Source organism: Ixodes scapularis, unplaced genomic scaffold (assembly GCF_016920785.2).
Source record: "Ixodes scapularis isolate PalLabHiFi unplaced genomic scaffold, ASM1692078v2 PGA_scaffold9__187_contigs__length_104089568, whole genome shotgun sequence".
Taxonomy (NCBI): Eukaryota; Metazoa; Arthropoda; class Arachnida; order Ixodida; family Ixodidae; genus Ixodes; species Ixodes scapularis.
Genome location: NW_024609884.1, coordinates 53,076,080 through 53,093,003, shown reverse-complemented (window position 1 = coordinate 53,093,003; position 16,924 = coordinate 53,076,080). Strand labels below are relative to the sequence as shown.

The 16,924-nt window shown below is 44.0% G+C and overlaps 1 protein-coding gene across 2 annotated transcripts in view; it reads left to right on the top strand.

Moving 5' to 3' along the window:
* LOC8026781 (eukaryotic translation initiation factor 2-alpha kinase 1) overlaps window positions 1-16,924 on the top strand; it is a 44,774-nt gene that overhangs the window by 14,514 nt on the left and 13,336 nt on the right. For both annotated transcript variants that reach the window (XM_029992945.4, XM_042287144.1), the window contains 4 exons: window positions 1,575-1,998; window positions 2,674-2,770; window positions 15,011-15,114; window positions 16,052-16,246. In XM_029992945.4, the coding sequence (XP_029848805.2) occupies window positions 1,575-1,998; window positions 2,674-2,770; window positions 15,011-15,114; window positions 16,052-16,246 (820 nt within the window). The remainder of the gene's footprint in view (window positions 1-1,574; window positions 1,999-2,673; window positions 2,771-15,010; window positions 15,115-16,051; window positions 16,247-16,924) is intronic.

Genomic DNA, 16,924 nt, shown 5'->3' with positions numbered 1-16,924 from the left:
AATGGAAGTGATGCAGAAAACAATGAATATTTAGTATTACCTATATAATTATTTGAACAAGCGATGGAAATTTAAGCAGAAATAGGGAAACTGCAGGCGTCCGCTCGGGAAATTGTAACTTTCCGTGTTGGCAGCCCTGCTTCAAGTGTTAATAAAAACCAACCAAGCACTGCTTTTAAAAAACGATTCATATGCTCACTTTCATTAGATATATTTTAGCACTCGCTGAAAAGCTGACAGCACCATGTACAATGTGCAAAAAAAAAAGAAGAAACTAATGTTCGAAGCAGGACGCCCGACAACTTTAGCGCTACTACCGAGATCGCCTCGCAAACAGTTCTCTGTGCGGAACATGTTACAATAGTGACGTTGCACAACGATGTTGCAAGTCTGGTGCACTTCGCTTGTGCAATGCTAGAGCTGCACGCTACTGACCAAGTCGCAGAATTACTGTCCGCTAAATTTGGTACGTAGGTGATGTTTCACCCATCAAATGTAGTGGATCTCTTTGGCTTGCTACATCTCAAATTCTGGTGGCCATTGCAAAATGTGACTGTTGTAGCAGGGCTCCCTCGCAGGTCATTGCTCACTATCATTGACTGGCATAAGCAACCGTAGCGGTTACCAATGCTTAATGGCGTTTTTTTTTTTTTTTTTCTTCTTTAAGTTGCGGATAGAGTTTTGATACATAAACGATTGCACCAAGATTTACTGACCCAAAAACGTATGCTATGTATGACAACTTTGTCAGGTATTATCAAAGTACTGCTGCAAACCTTTTGTCTGACCGCGACTAAAAATTGGTTAAAGGCCGACTACCAGACTGGAGATTCTGCAAGGCAGAAGATCCTCCTCCCCATGGGGGAGGAGGAAGCAGGCAGTGCTGGGCAGGGTAGAAAGGGGAGAGGAGGAATCGGAAGAAGGAAAGCGCGAAGTGTACGTCGGCCTTTAAGGGATAAAATGAATGAATTCCGGAAAAAATGCAAAGAATGAAATACAAAAGATTAATTCACAAATTTTCGCAATAAAACCACAGTTTTCTCTTTTTTAATAGTCAACATACCCATTGATGATTTTTTTCTTTCCTCTTGTGGGTGCGCAAGCACAGATGTCTTTTCTAGCAGTCTTATGCACGAAAGAGGAAAAAACTGATTGATGGCATTTACTTCTGATACAAAAAGGATTTGACTAGATTTCTTCCGTTCTTGACACGATTAGGAATTGAATCCTGTTTGAAAATGAGTTTTTATCTTTTTCCGACAGCTTTACTAGGTCACATTAACATCACAGTTTGTCGTCAAATACTGGGTGCATTCTTTACTAACCGCCGAATTCACAAACCTCACTCCAATTGAGGCGCCCCTCCACTTCACCAAGGAAGGCGCCAGGGCCGGCAATGGGGGGGGGGGGGCGGGGGCCGATCGCGACAACAAATAGGCAGCCTTTGTGCCTTCCTTGAGGAAGTGGAGGGGCCCCTCAAATGGAGTGAGGTTTGTGAATTTGGTGGTAAGTGCTACACATGAGATTCAGAACTTTTTCTGGTGATCTTTTACGGTTGCTTTATTTCCTTACAGTACCATACCCTTATCATCGACGTCGCACACTTATGGGAACACCACGAGCCCTAGTTGCCATTGCTCCTCCCAGCAGGCGTCGAAGAAGAGCTCGGGCATGCCAAGGCCCTCGCTGCAGCGCTCAACTAGTTTTTTCACTGAAAGCGACGACAGTAATTGTGTCAATAACGGAGACCAGGAAGGCCGGTGTGCTTCACTCCAAGAGCCTTCTGATGCGAACATTGTTTTCGCTAGTGGTGATTCACTTTTTTCAAGGACAGAATTCCATATGCGTGTCCGGCACAGTTCTAGGAGTGACAGTGAAATCAGAAAGAGCATGACCGACACATTCAAGTATTCGAGAAGGAAAACGTCGAGTGATGAATCGGGAGAACGCAGGATTGAAACGGCGAGGGAACATGCTTTCCAGCTGCTAAATGCTTCGGCAAGTATTTGTTGCGCTCTATAGGGATGTGGATTCTAGGATAGAAAGTACAGGGTCGTCGAGATAACAAAAAAAATTCACCATATTCAGGTAAACACAGAGAAAAAGATCAAATGAATATCAACCGTTTTCTGTGCTTTGCTTGGTCTGCCGTAACGTCTTCCTGGCCGACATTATCTGAACGTCTTGGCAATGCTATGAACTTGTGACTTCTTGTAGCCATACCACCCAATGTTTGGCTTAGGTGACTTTCCGGCGCTAAGCGATTCAAGTGTTGCTGCCCTCCGGTCATACTCCCTGCTCATTTTTGAGCAAGTCGTGAATTGTTTATGTAATAGTCCGGTGTCAAATCACGTGGCCTCAGAAGCGCAATACGGCCGGTTAGCTTCACTGTATTGTTAAGAGACGAAACCTAGAAAAAGTCCGGATTTATCTTGACGACCCAATATAATAACAGACAACATTTTCTGAGGCATTGGCTTAGAAACCCCCATATCCGGGGCCGTACAAAGTGTTGCTTAAAGCAAAGTTGCAAGATACCTGCCAATGTTACGTAGACTAGGCTTTTTGAGGGGCTTGGATAAGATCCTTAAGTGAAAATTTCTATTTTGTTAGCTTTATTTTTATTTTGTGGGAACAAAGCAAGGTCAACTCAACTTGGATCTCTTGTTGCAGAATGTGAAAGGTGTATTGTTCATTCAAATGGAGCTGTGCTCTGGCAACCTGGCTGACTGGTTAGCATCTCGCAACCGTAAAATAGAAGAAGGCTTGGGTATGTATGGCTTGCATTACAACTTTCTTGACTCTTAGTTACGACTAGGGTTCCGTGTTTTCGGTAAATACCAATAAGCCCCGATAATTAACCCCAAGTCGGTTTTTATCAGAGTCTGGGAAAACCGAAAAACCCTGATAAGAAATATGTGAGGTTTATGGAAAAAAGTTTTATGTGCAGCTATGTTTTGTGTTGACCTGGAACACAATCCGCACTGAGCAGTCATCGAGGTTGCTTTTTTTACGGAAATCACAAATCTTATCTCGTTTCCTTCTCTTATCGATACTGGGACGTTTTCCAAGTATTCTGCTCCCTGGAGGTTGAGGAATCCTGTAATCTTTCTTCAACATAAGCCCCGCGTGGACGGCCACGTTTTGCTACTGTCGAGGTTGCAGCCGGCGGCCAAGCACGCGCTCTCGTGAAGCGGTCGCCAATGGTTATCTAGGAGCCGTTTTGCTCAGTCAATGGGAGGATGGGCATTTATTTCGCGTTTGTTTTGTGGTTTCAGATGCCGCCGGCTCCGCTCCATGGGGTAGTTAATACTTTTGCATTAATAAACCCCGAAAACACTAAACCCTAGTTATGATGTCCGAGTTTATTTAAGTTTTTATGGGAACCCTCATTTGGGGGGGGGGGGGGGGGGGGGGGGGGGGGAGACGACGGACGGGACGGGACTGGTGTTTCCCCCTGTTCAGATAGGTCCTTTTTTTTTTTTCCAATGAAATCTTAACATTAAAATTTTAACCTTACAAATGCTAGACTTAAAAACTGAAAACTAGTATTGAAGTCCTTGCTTCAGTAACTTTGAAAGAGAAAGATATTACGGGGGTGTTCCAAGGCCGGCTATTACTTCCCCTTTTAAGAGGGGGCGCACCTCAGAGCCCCATAGAGAATACATGAGGTTTTTCACCAAATTAAAAAAATTCTCATATAATAACGGCTGCGCGGATCTTCTTGAAAATTTCGGCTTTAAAGACGTTGAGTCATTATCGAGACACTAAGCGTAACAAATGTTTCATCATAAATTTAATTATATTCTTTAAAAAATCATGAAAATAGTCAAAATCGGTTAATTCGGCACTCTTGCGTTCGGAGCGAATTTACAAAATTATCTAAATTCAAACATAAGAAGTATTGCGCTTAATGTCTTCTAAATTTATTACGGAATTGAATAATATTCAAATTATTCATGTAAGTCGATTTGTTCCGTAACTACAGCAAATATAAAGAACCAAGGTGTCGGTGCTTGTTTTCGTCGTTTTTAAGGTACCTCTCTCTCCCGTGCGGTGGCGCTCGCTGTCCACGAAATGCGAAATCGTCCGTTCGGAGGTCAGCCGGATCGGCAATGTGCGAGGTGTTCTTCCGCGGCCGTATTCCGCGCCCGTATCCTGTTTCATTCTGGACGCCGAGGCGTCAGTGTGCGTGTCTTGCTTTCCTGGTTCTCGCTGGGTAGGTCTCCGTGTTTTCGCAAGTGGCAAATTCACCTTGGAGCTATGGGTCGAAGACAACCGTCCTGTGGCAAGCGGACCGCGAGGTGTTCCACAACCTCGCGGTCCGTCAACGCGTTGTGCTTGTTTCTACTTTTTTTTTTCTTTTAAAAACGGCTTTTTATTTCTTTTTTTTTTTTTTTTTTTTTTTTTTGACGCAAAGTTTTATTTTATTGTTATCCTTCACACAAACGTCCTTCGGCCTTGGGGTCGTGGAAATCGGGGATGAAGCGTGCACAGAGTAGATCGTTGTTTGCCTCCTTTTTATTTTTCACGGACGTCCTGTGACCTCCGTACGGTTCGTGGTCACCGCAATCTAACGCGGGGAAAAACGGGTCGCCTGCTCTGTAGTCAGGGTATTCCTAGGGGAGGGTGATAACTCGCTGTTCTTCTGGAAATTCACATATCACCCAAAAGGTGACATGGGTAATGATTACGGTATGTTTTTTCCGGTGTTTATTTTTGAGCGAAAATCGGTGCATGTTTTTCGGTGCTTATTTTTTAATCACCAGTGTATTATGGGTTGAACGTCTTGTGATGACGCTAAAAAGCGTTGATAACCAAAGAAAAATGCGATTGGACAAGAACATTTCAAATTTCCAATTCTATTCACATATCCATTACGCTCTTCTCGTGGGAGCATCTATCCTGACGAAAAATGCCTAAGTCATTGAGCTGTGAACGCATACTCAGTGTACAATCTTTCGGCCTAGAGAGGTATTGCGCACGCTCGAACGCGCTTCACAGCCCAGTAGACGAAGTTGGTGGCACTCAGAAGGCGAGTTTTTGAATGGTCTGTAGTAGGCAAAAGAAACAAATAACAATCAACGCATATCAGCTCTTCAAGCGAAGAGGCGCGTTTCTAAGGTCAATGGTTCCGGACGGCACTAATGTTGTTGGCGTTGTCGTAAGATGACGTCAGTTCATACGAACTGACGTCATCTTACGTGATCACGTGACACAAACACGTCACCTTACATGATCTCGTTACACGAAATGACGTCATCTTACGTGATCACGCTGCACGAAATGACGCCATCTTACGTGACCACGTAACACGTCATCTTGTAAGTCAACTTCTCCCCACAGCAGCGCGCTCCGCGCTTTTCGGGCCCGTGCAGTGCTGTAGTCGAAAGCAAGCTCCCTATGGCAAGCGAAAGCTTCTGAAGTCTCACATTGAGAATACTCGCAAGCGACCGTTTGTGGAAGCTTCGCACGTTGAGGTTTTTGTTGAGATCAAGCCATCGTGTTCCATTAACTATAGTTGAAGTTATCGTTCAATAAAGCCCTAAAAAATATGAATGTAGTTGGTGTAGACATCAAGATCTAATCAAAAATGTGGTTTGACTTCGTTTAATTAACGTGTATATACAAGTGTAGAAAAAAAATGAGTTATTTGTGCATAGATGTTTAAAAAAGTGTTTATTATTCGACATAGGACTTTGGGAGAAGGATGTGTTCAGATTTTTCTTCATGAGCGAAAATATACCTGACGCAATAAATAGTGACGATTTCATCGTCCCAGTGGTGAGCAGGTGATTTCTTGCTCGAAACAATGATGCCATTTCATAAACCAAGTTCTGTGACATATGCATTTCCAATGTCTGGTCACTATTTTGTAAACCTTTCAGTCCAAACGAGTATACTTCTGTTTGTTTTTGTTAGCTTAGGAGGGGGTCACAGAGCCTATCTTTTTGTCTTCCTCTAGGACAGACGTACAGAGTTATACCGCAACACGCATCTGTGGAGCACACAGAGCTATCGCTCTCCTGTTGGCGGTACAGTAGCAGACGACACAACGCAGCTACGTAGTCTATCGAGGGCACGGCTAGCCGCGGTCCGTAGCGCGACCGTTCAGACTAGGGAAATGGGTTTGAAGAACCGAGAAATGGTATCTTGTGTACAATAATCACATGTCGTTAGTATACTAGTATTCTACTTGCTAAGCCAAATAAATATTTGCAGCTTGTGAGAATATGTTTGCGTGACGATTTACCGTTCACACTCCTGACGGATGTTAGCGAATCCTTCATGTTCGTGACTCGGAGTGACTTCACCATATATATTTTTTTCTTGCTTGCAGGACATCATAAAAATCACAAACACGCGAGAAAAAAAAATCTTATGAGTACGCGTGATTTTGAGCTTCGCAGCTCCAAAGATGCCCGGTAAATGTCGTCCAGCTTGGGAAGAAACTAATCCTTTTTGTTGGAGTTTGACTATCGTATGCTGGCAGCTCGTTTCCGGTCTGTTTTGTCTATACTCCGTTTCACCGTAATTTGGCAACCCTCAGTCAGAGCTGCTGTGAGGGAATCACAGTCGCGGAGCAAGGCACGTGACAGCTACTTTTAGGAGCACTACTATGGCGCCTGCAGCGCGTCTCCGACTGGTGTTTTTAGCGTCTTATGCTGGCCATACATCAAAAGTGGTCCCGAAGTGCAACAAATGACGTCACAGAAGACGGAGTGTCACGCTGCTGCATCTCGCGATCCTGGCAATTCATCGTAGAAATGCTGGCGAAAACCACGAGGGAACACGAGTGTCGCTGTCGTCATGGCGTCCCAACGAAAAGCAATTATACAATTTCTACGTTTTTGTAATTCGGTAATTTAAATTACTGTATACAATTTTTAAGAAAATAAAGACATCATAACCAAATAGGAACTTCCGTGCTAAAACATGCAGTGCGAAGTGAAGACAACTACTATCTTTTTTTTTTTCTTGATGTCCACAAAAAAAAAGGCTATGCAGCATCGATCCTACCGTTTTTTTTGTTGTTTTTTTTTCGCACATTATGTGATGTCCTCTAACACGAAAGTACCGACGTAAAAGTGCTGTAGAGACGATATAAAAACAAAAATTTAAGTGAATCGAGCTTTGTAATGGAACGGAAAAAAATAAATAATTAACGACTTTTTACGGTAAACACTTCACCTCTAAGTCGAACTTCAAAAAAGTGACGGTTACGCGCTTTCATGCCCATTTCAACAAAGTTGGGAGAACGATGTATTGCATCTTGTGAATAGACATGTGGAGCAGCATGTCTATGTTAGAGGCATTGTGTGTAATCGCTGCGCAGTACCTGCCAAAAGAAGATATTATTTGGGCACAGTCTCAACCGTTTCCGTCTGTGTGTGCTACGAATACAGCTACTCTGTTCGTAGAAGAAGTGATGAGAAAATGGCGTGCCCTTGATGTTACGATTGTGATTATAAAATACAATTTTTAATGAACCAATAAATGCGACCTGTCCAGTCGCTTGGAACCCCGACAACTACTATCGTTTCTGGAAAGTTCATTAGCTAAACCTACACCAGTTCCCGAATCCAACACAGCACTTTTGAATTTTTATCGCTGTAGATAGTTCTGCAAACAGTGTATACTTCTGTGCAAATATTCGTCTAACAGTTTTGCAACGTTGGAAAGCATCGGAATGATTCAGAATCACTGCGGAGTTGATACTCGGGAAGATAAGACGGGCACTTGGGAGAAACGGACCGTGGCATTTGAGACAGGGGCACAACCGGGGGACAAACGTGCTACAATCGCATACCCTTCCAAGGTCATCGCTTGGGCGACCGCGCGCGCGCCCAAGAAACCTTTCTTTTCTTCTTTTTAGGGTTGGCGGGGGGAGGGGAGGGGAGGGGAGTGGTGTAGGCGCTGATTGTGTTCCTCCTTTGTGGCTTTTGACAGACGCACAACGAGACTGGCAGAACAAGCGCATGATTCATTTCTTTCGATGGAGGCGTTCTGTCTGTGTATGCGAACATGATTTTTTTCCCCTTTTAGTAGTTTGTTGTTCTTGCCTTGACTCGGGTCCCAGTGGGTGCGTTGTCGTTGTATGCCCACTATTTTTTTATTTTTTTTAGTTTATGGTAGTTTTTGCGCTGATGGGGTATCAAGGTAGACAAAAAGAAAAAAAAAATGAAATAGCGCCTCGACAAAAAAAAAAAAAAAAAGTTGTTGCGATCAGGAACGTTTTTAAAGCGATTTTAGAAGACTGCAGTGTTACCACAGGTGCAGGATTGAGAGCGTAACCCACGCACTTGAAGAGAAGGGGAAGCTCTCGTCTTATCGGGACTCTCTTTTATAGGTTTCCACGTCGCGATTGTCCTTCAAAATCAACTGTCATTTATTTCTCGCTCGTGGCTTCCAAGTACTGGAAGCCACGACTCGAGCCACAATAGTTTTGCGAAATCAAGGTTTCGCTGAAACGGATAACTTTCACGTACAGTTCGACGCGCAATACCTTTGCCGTATTGACTCGCGAGAGATGCCCCCAACGGGTGTAGGCCTGTTTGTCATGTGCGCATTCGTCATAGGCCAACTTGTAATAGGCCCGTTCGTCACATTCGTCATAGGGGAATTTGTCCCTAGGAATGTTTGTCACTGTGCGAACCGGATATTTGAATTTGCCCAACAAATACTCACCTGGCTGTGCAAGCATTAAAGATTAGTACGGTATATTTAATTTTACTAAAGAGAGGGAACATCCAAACAAGTCATCGTTGTACTTAGAAAACAACAGATTTATTGAGCGAAATAAAAAAAAAATTAAAAAGTGATATTCCTAGCTGCCACCCTCAGGGTTTCTAGACGATTGCGACCATTGTAGTGGCTCACAATGATTTGAAGACGCCGTTTGCTGTCGTCGTGCTTCTTGGACACCGTCGAAGATGTCGTGCCGCCCTCTGCTTGAGCCAGTTTCATCTCTGTCAAGGATAAAAAGAAAAAAAGAACACACACACTCGTGGAGAAAGCTTTTTGAGTGGGCACCGTACTGAAATTTTGAGCCACAAATGCAAAAATGTACTACAGAAAGCGTCCAAGTTCTCAGAGGATTCTGTCAGTTCTTACGTGCAGTTCCCGGAGCCACGCTTCGATACTGTTGTTCGTCCTTGTTGGCCTTTCTGCTAGTGTTGATTCTATGACTGACCAAACCAGAGGAGGGGAGGTGGCCGACGACAAGCCGTTTCGACGGGGTCTCCCGATATACACGTCCTCGGAGTAGTCCGCCACGAGTAAGGCATCGGTGGGGAAAATCTCGAGAAGTTCCTTGAAGGCCTCGGGAATGTCGGCGATTGGCAAGAAGGCCAATGCTGGATGCGTTCCAATTTGAAAATCAACAAGAAATAAAGTAACCAATTGGCTTACCTGAAGACAACAATAAGACGTATAGATAGAATGCCGCATACCAGAACAGCAAACTCGTCATCTGAATTGTCTGAACTGAAAAAAACATCCCTGTATCGTTGATGGCCGCTATCTTGAAGTCCGTGTAAGCTACCTCAAGGCAGTTGGCACCCCATGTGACTCGGAACGACGTCGAAAAACCTTAAAACGAGCGAACATATTTTGAAGTGTTTAAACACATATCCAATAATAGGACCACCGAGCGTTTCGTTTTATACGTTTATCAGAGCTCTTGAATGCTCACCTTTTGTAGGTAGCTTCAGATTTGTTGGGCAGCAAGCAGTAAACCATTGGCTTTACCACGCCGTTGACTGTGGCATGCTCAGTGTACAGTTAGTAGAACTGTGCCGGGGTCACTTTCAAGGTCCCGTCCGCGAACCACGTAGTCGCGTGAGCCAGACAGCTCAAGTTGCGCTCGGTAGCAAAGATCAGGATTCTTTCGCCGTCGCCCTCTCCGCTATCGTGGAGGAGAAAGGAGTCTTTTTTGGGCTGTGGTCTGCATGCAAATAAAACAGTCATTATTTTCATAATATGTCGCGCACTGTGATATTTCGCTGCAATACACTTTACTTTGAACTCTGTGGGCATTCGATCGTATGTCGGCTCTGCAAGATGATACGCTGTACTCGAAATTCGGCCGCTGCCTTTGCTTGCGGATGGTGCGCCGGAGTGTTGGCGGTGCGGGAATCTGCAAAGAAGTGTCGTCACTGACACAGGCAACCGCAGCCAGAAGCATTTGGTGTGGTGATAGACGGCCTACCACTGGAATAAAGGACATTAATGACCTTGTTTTGGGAATACAAGAGCAGGAACAGATTTTGGTACATACCAGCTTTTTCCTTCATCTCATGACGAACCCAAGCACGTTTATCTTGGTGTTGTAAATGCATGCGTATGGTCTCCTGAATAAGAGATTACACGAGTCTTGGCGTGATCGGTGACTATTTTAGTTTTACAAACTGCTCTTCGCCGGCAGTGGGACCGGACATTTCGTCGAACGCCGTTTCATCGAACGCCGTTTCATCGAAGCCGTTTCATCGAACGCCGCTTCATCGAACGCCGTTTCATCGAACACCGTTTCATCGAAGCCGTTTCATCGAACGCCGCTTTATCGAACGCCGTCTTATCGAACGCCAGGGTGGCATTCCCGCTTGCTGAAGCTGGTCGGAGGTGCCCATCCCGGGTTCTGGAAGTTTTTGACTTGCATCGCCGCAGAACATCAACTGACAGAAGGCAAGCTGGAGGCGATGTTGAGTTCCCAAGAGCCTCCTCGCAAGAAGAAGGCCATAGCATGAGAAGGTCCGCCTTTTTTATGAGAACCGACGGAGCATGGCTGGGGGGGACTTTTTAAGAACAATTGCTCATCATCTTAAACGGTGAATGGCTGTCGCAGGAACACATAAACCCCCGAAAGTTTTCAAAAAAAATTGAAGTGACGACTTACTTTTGACTTGAGTCTTAGAACTAAAAAAAAAAATGTTTCGTTGTAGTTTCATAAATAGCACTTCAGCTTTAGCTAATGCAAGCTTCGGGCAGTAAAAAAGTATCAATAGAAACACATGGCAGGCTAGGAGGCTCACAGTAAGGGCCGTAGCTCACAGGGCTAAAGTTGTTGCGCCTGCGCAAAACCTAAGTCGCCTTCTGGCCTCCGCGAGTTGGATTGCGCTCTTACCGGCAGTGCGACTTTTTTATTTAATTGTTACAATACCCTCAAGGCCCATCGGGTGATACAGAGGGGGTGAATAGATAAGCACAATATGCGAAACAAACGTAATAATCGGAACAAATATCCTCATGGGTTACTTGCATCAAAATAAATTGTAACAGCTACAAGTTTGTACATTAAAAAACCTGACGATGAAATGGGTGAATGACACGAAAATGCACTCGATCCGTGCATAAAAGAGCATCTTTCACACTTTTTATATAAAAGACATTCGATGAAACGGCCGTCAGCGATTCGATAAAATGGCGTTCGATGAAACGGCGTTCGATGAAACGTCCATTTTTTCGATGAAACGGCGTTCGACGAAACGGCGTTCGATGAAATGTCCGGGAACCCGCCGGCAGGCCCAATACAACGTAGTTTCGTAAACATTAATGAATGTCCTTCGTGAAGAAGCATATCGCCACCTCTCTTAGTAGTAACTACCTCCATTTAGAAATCGAGACTCGTGATATTTTTGTAATCGGAGGGCAACCGGCATAATAAGCCCTGAAACAGGGCACAAAAAAAAAAAAAAAAAAAGAATCGCGTTCGGTGGGTTTTTTTCTATTGTAAACTTTATGTTCTCGAAGGTCTTTTGTAAGAAAGGTGACCCCGATAAGACAACATGCAGGCTAAAGGCTGCATGCTGCCTTAACTCGGGGTCATTGGGACATGCTTTTGTTTCCCGTAGTCAACCTCACTGGCCTTGTACGGATTTAATTAAGTGGCCCCCTTTCGTAACTTTCCTAAGAAAACAAGATAGAAAAAAAAAAAGTTTAACAATCTTGAAGTTGTTATGTGACGAACTGCCAGCGTGACGAATCCCCTATGACCAATGTTCCGCTGTGACGAACGGGCCTGTTACCAGTTGCCCTATGACGAATCGACATGTGACGAATGGGCCGTATCCCGCCCCCAACACGGCTGAGTATGGCGGTGCTCCAGACCTAACATCTAAATTTTGTTGCCTTACCTGTTACTATTTCGCGCCCATATTGAGCCATATCAAAATGAAAGCGCATGATGAAATAAAAATGACACTCGTTTTCCGCTCGATGGAAATTTCACGCCAGCTCGCTGTCTTTGCTGGTACCTTGAGCGTTTCCCAGCGATGCGGAGAGTTAAAAAAAAAAAAAAAAAAACACATACGATGGCATCTTTTGCACACTCATTACTTCTACAACACTGAGCCACCTCGTATCCTTTTGTTTTTCTTTCATGGTACTAATTTCTTTCTGCGCATTACGGCTGTTACGACGCTAAGCCTGTCTGCACCTTCGAATTTGAACTTAGGCTCAGATCAGGGACGAACCAGTTTAAATCAGGAAAATATAATTAACACCGTAGCAAAGTAAATCTATCATATCGATCGGAAATACGATTTGGCACATTCCATCTGAACACATATTGTGCACAGCGAATGCAATAGTGAGTCAGCGTGCAAAACGCCGCCACACTGAGCTACCATAACATCTCAGCGATTTTTGCATAGCACCGAGCACGGAAAAGAGAAAACAGTTATTCATTCACATAAACGAAGCAAATTTATTTAAAGCCCGGACACTCCGTACGTCCAATCTAGCTAAGGTTTTCAATAGACTCGACCATGTAATTTGTCGAAACAGATAAAAGACGTTGGCAAAAATGATTGGACTGAATAAGTGAATATAACGCACGTATTTTACCAACCGACGGTCGCGCGCCTTCAATACCCTTTCCAATTGTCATTGCGCACCTTGGACACACTTTGGGGAGCAATGCATATTTACATCGCAGCCCGAGGTCTCCATTGAACGTGTAGTGCTGACCCAAATAAAATGCTAACCTGACTCTCAATCGCTCACCGCAAAGGACGATTTCGAACAGGCAGTACTGTAGGTCACTTGAGATAGAAAAAAAAAAGAGAAACAAGCTATAGAAACGAGCGTCGTAAAAAAGGGGACAGGCATTTTCATTCCTACCTCCGAACAGAAACGAGCGCCACCCACTGCATTACACAGCGCAGAGGCCGGACTCGGCCACCGCGCGTACATACCAAGCGCGCGCGAGGGAGGGAGAAACTTCCTCCGCCGGGAGAACACGGCACATTTCGGGATCTATTTCACGCAGCGGATAACGCGGGCCTTTTCACACTTCGATACTGGCGCCATCTACAAGTTGCGCGTTCAACCACGTTTCGAGCCGCGCGCCATCTGGTGGCTGAAACGGACGAATAAATAGAGGTACCGCGCCCTCTTAAAACGTGTAAAGGGCAGAAAGGCAGTACAAAACGTTTTATGCCACTCTTGAATTGTACTTAAAATCTTGTCAAGTTGTCTTGTCTCTTACCGTAAAATACCGCGCATCCACCCATTCCACACTAAGCACCCACTCCCAAATTTGTAAGATCTGAGAAAATATGCACAGTACATTGATACGTAAAATTGATGATTGGACAAGCGCTCATCCCTCATTTTTTTGTGATTATCTCTAAATTTTCAGTGGGCGCTTGCCCGGTATTTTGCGGTAACCCTTTTGCGGTCATTTTTTTCCCCCCTAATAGATGTGCCCCAGTGGTCCGTTTTTTTCCCCAGAGGGATAGTACAAAGAAAGTAAATGCACAGAGCTTTTTTTTAGCTATCAACGTCTTGCAAGCTGTTCAGGCTGAGAAGCATAGAATGGAAGTATTGGGGGCTAAAAGTTGTTGCCTTTTTTATTCATTCAATTTTATCTTTGTGCATCTGCTTTCATGACATTCCGGCAGTGTCAGACTCTGGGCTTGAGGTACTTTACAGAACCTTTCCATCCGATGATGAGCTGTCATCTGAATTTAATTCTGAGAAGCATTAAAAGTCTGAACCAGAAGAGCTGGCATCCCCATTGTCACTACGACCAGAGTAGTCAACATGCAAGGCAACCGTCTCTCACGTATTACGTGCATGGAGCGTCTAATTTTGAAATTATAAATGGTCCCTACGAAGGGAATACAATGTTTATTGTTTCCCAAAGACATAGCAAATAGCAGCACCTTCCGGGGTGCGGATGGTTTCGTGTTTAAGAGGGAACTTCCAGATATGTAACCATCACCTCGCATGTACGGCGACCGTCAAAGTGTTAAGATGAGGCATGTGGTTAAACAAAACCAAAAACTTTTTTTTTTTTTTTTCTGAGCAGCTCTTTATCCTTAGGCTGTGTGTCAAATATCCACACTGAGCTTGTAGCATTTGGAAAGCCATCTGTCGGAAGGAAATGAATTGCAGAGCAGCCTATAGAGATCTGAATGTCAACATTTGAGAAAAATCTTTCTGGTTGGGAAAACAATAAATAAAGGACGACAACCGACCAGATCCTAAAAAGGGGGACCCTGTGTTTCGAGGCTTACTTGGCTTTTCTTCAAGGGGTGACTCTGGCGCGATGGTTGTTGAGGAGCAGTATTTTCCTGTCTTCTTTTAGTGATATGGCAGAGCCCATTGACATGTTGCCAAAGTGCCAAGGCACCTATTTATGTTTCCTGGCGTCGCTTGAATGTGCCAGGAATAAATTAAAAGTCTGTGCCGGGGGTTAGTTTCTGCAAGTATCATGCGTGCTTGTGCTGTTGAAAGCAATCCGGTGGTCTCTGACATCACAGTGCTCAATGACTGTGCTGCGTTTGTGGTCGAACTTGAGCACATTGTATCGTTGGCGGATTCTTTTGTTGAAGTTTTTTGTCTCGCCAGTGTAAATGGCTGAAGTTTTCTTTTTATATATATATATATACATATATATATATATATATACATATACATATATAATATAGCTAGCCAAGGTTTGCAATGAAATTTTAAGCCACCTCAGTTCACTCTAAAAGGTGCCACACCCTCTTTTCTTTGGCAGAGAATTGCGGTGTCAACATTGAAGGGGCCCTTGCCATCTTTAAGCAGATTTTGAAAGGTGTTCAGTACATCCATTCCCAAGGGCTTATCCACAGGGACCTGAAGGTATGACAGTTTTAACACTCAAGATGTTACATTGAACCTTCTGACATCCATTGTTCTTTAAAACTATCTTAGGAGACTTGGGCTAGCCACTCAGCTGTTTAATGGAAGAGCAGCATTTCTGAAGTCCCTCTAGTGCTGACCTAACACAATTTAAAAAAAAATAATAATAAAAATAATCTGATTATTTTCAATTTTTCCAGTGATAGCTGTTAGTGCCGGCAAAAAATTGTCATATATGTATGCAAAACCTGACTCTACAGCAGAGGCATTGCTCTGCCTCTCCCCGTTGTCCTTCGCACACTGCACGCCTCTACAAAACAGCTCGCGTACATACTTTTGTTTCTTCCACTGCAGCTACGGTCGCGGGCGCCCCCGTTCTGAAAAAGCGATTCAGCAAAACAAAAAAAAAAAGCATGTGTCTTTCTCCATCACATGCAACATCTCGCACTATTGTTCCACCAAGGCATACATCTCCTCACATACGTCTTCTACATCGATTCCACTGAAAACAAAGAACTTACTGCGAACATTGTGCAACACAATGTCTGAAGGCAAATCTCCTTCAACATGCCTTTCCACAACACAGCAGATTCCGCTGTCAATCATAGAGCACTTTGTGTGGTCGTTTGCACTTTTTTCAAAAAAGCATTGGTATGAGGGGGCTATTCACTATGGATTGATCTTTTGCTTCCCCTCTAAATGCTTATTGTTAGTGCTCTAGATATATAATTTTTTGTCAAAGCCATCCGAATCATGGCAGAATTAAGCTGTATCAGAACTGAAAGTTTACAAAAGTGGGTGGCCTTCTGTTGACCCTTGTTATCTGTCATTGTGTGTAGAGTAAATAAATACACATATAGTATGCAAGTGTCTACTTTTACATCCTCTTCGTAAATGCTAACAGCTTTGTGTCGGTCGTTCCATTCTACTCTTACAGCCTCAAAACATTCTGTTTGACAGCAAAGGATCTATAGTGAAGTTGGGTGACTTTGGACTGGCCACCATGAACTGTCAGGACAGTGGCCAAGAGCTTGGTTCGCACCAGTGGAGACAGAGTTTGGGACATACACAGGGTGTTGGCACAAGCCTGTATGCTGCTCCGGAACAGCGGCAGGCCTTCTACAATGCCAAGGTGTGTGTGGTGCATCAAACTGTCGAAGTCTTATGTATGTCATTGTTCAGTGTCATGCTGGTTCCTCAGCCGTTGCTGTGACGTAGCGTTCCTTCGGGAGGGTTTCCGTAATGGATCTGACAATCTTCAGTTTGCAATGGGCATGTGTTGGCTTAAGTTTCTCATGTTGGCAGGTTCAAATCTCTGCTATACTTTGTCTCGCTCTACAATGAAGTCCAGCCAAGCTACGGACCGCAGGGTCCAATCACAAGTCAATTTGAAATCATATGGTATATCTAGGGTTTCATACTTTCACAATTTTTTTTTGTCAGATTTGGAGGGTGTTCTTTCGAAGGTTATTTTTTTGCTGAAAATTCTGAGGTTATCGGTGTTTATTTTTGTTTGCAATTTTCCGAAATTCGGTGGTTAATTTTGCAGTGTTTCCTATTTTCCAAAGATAAAAATAAATAATATCTGAGTGTAAACATGTGCTAGATTTAAAAGAACAGGCTTGGAAACTTGTAAACAAGTGTTGCTTTGATCTTAATCTTCTGGGGACAGTTGCTGGGAAAGTCGTTTTCATCTCATCCTATTCAGTTCCATCGTGTTATCCTGCGGCCGCACAGGGTGGAGTGGCAAAGGGTGAAATACTCAAGCTTCAGCTGCCCCCCCCCCCCCCTCTTTCCCCTTCTAAGGAAT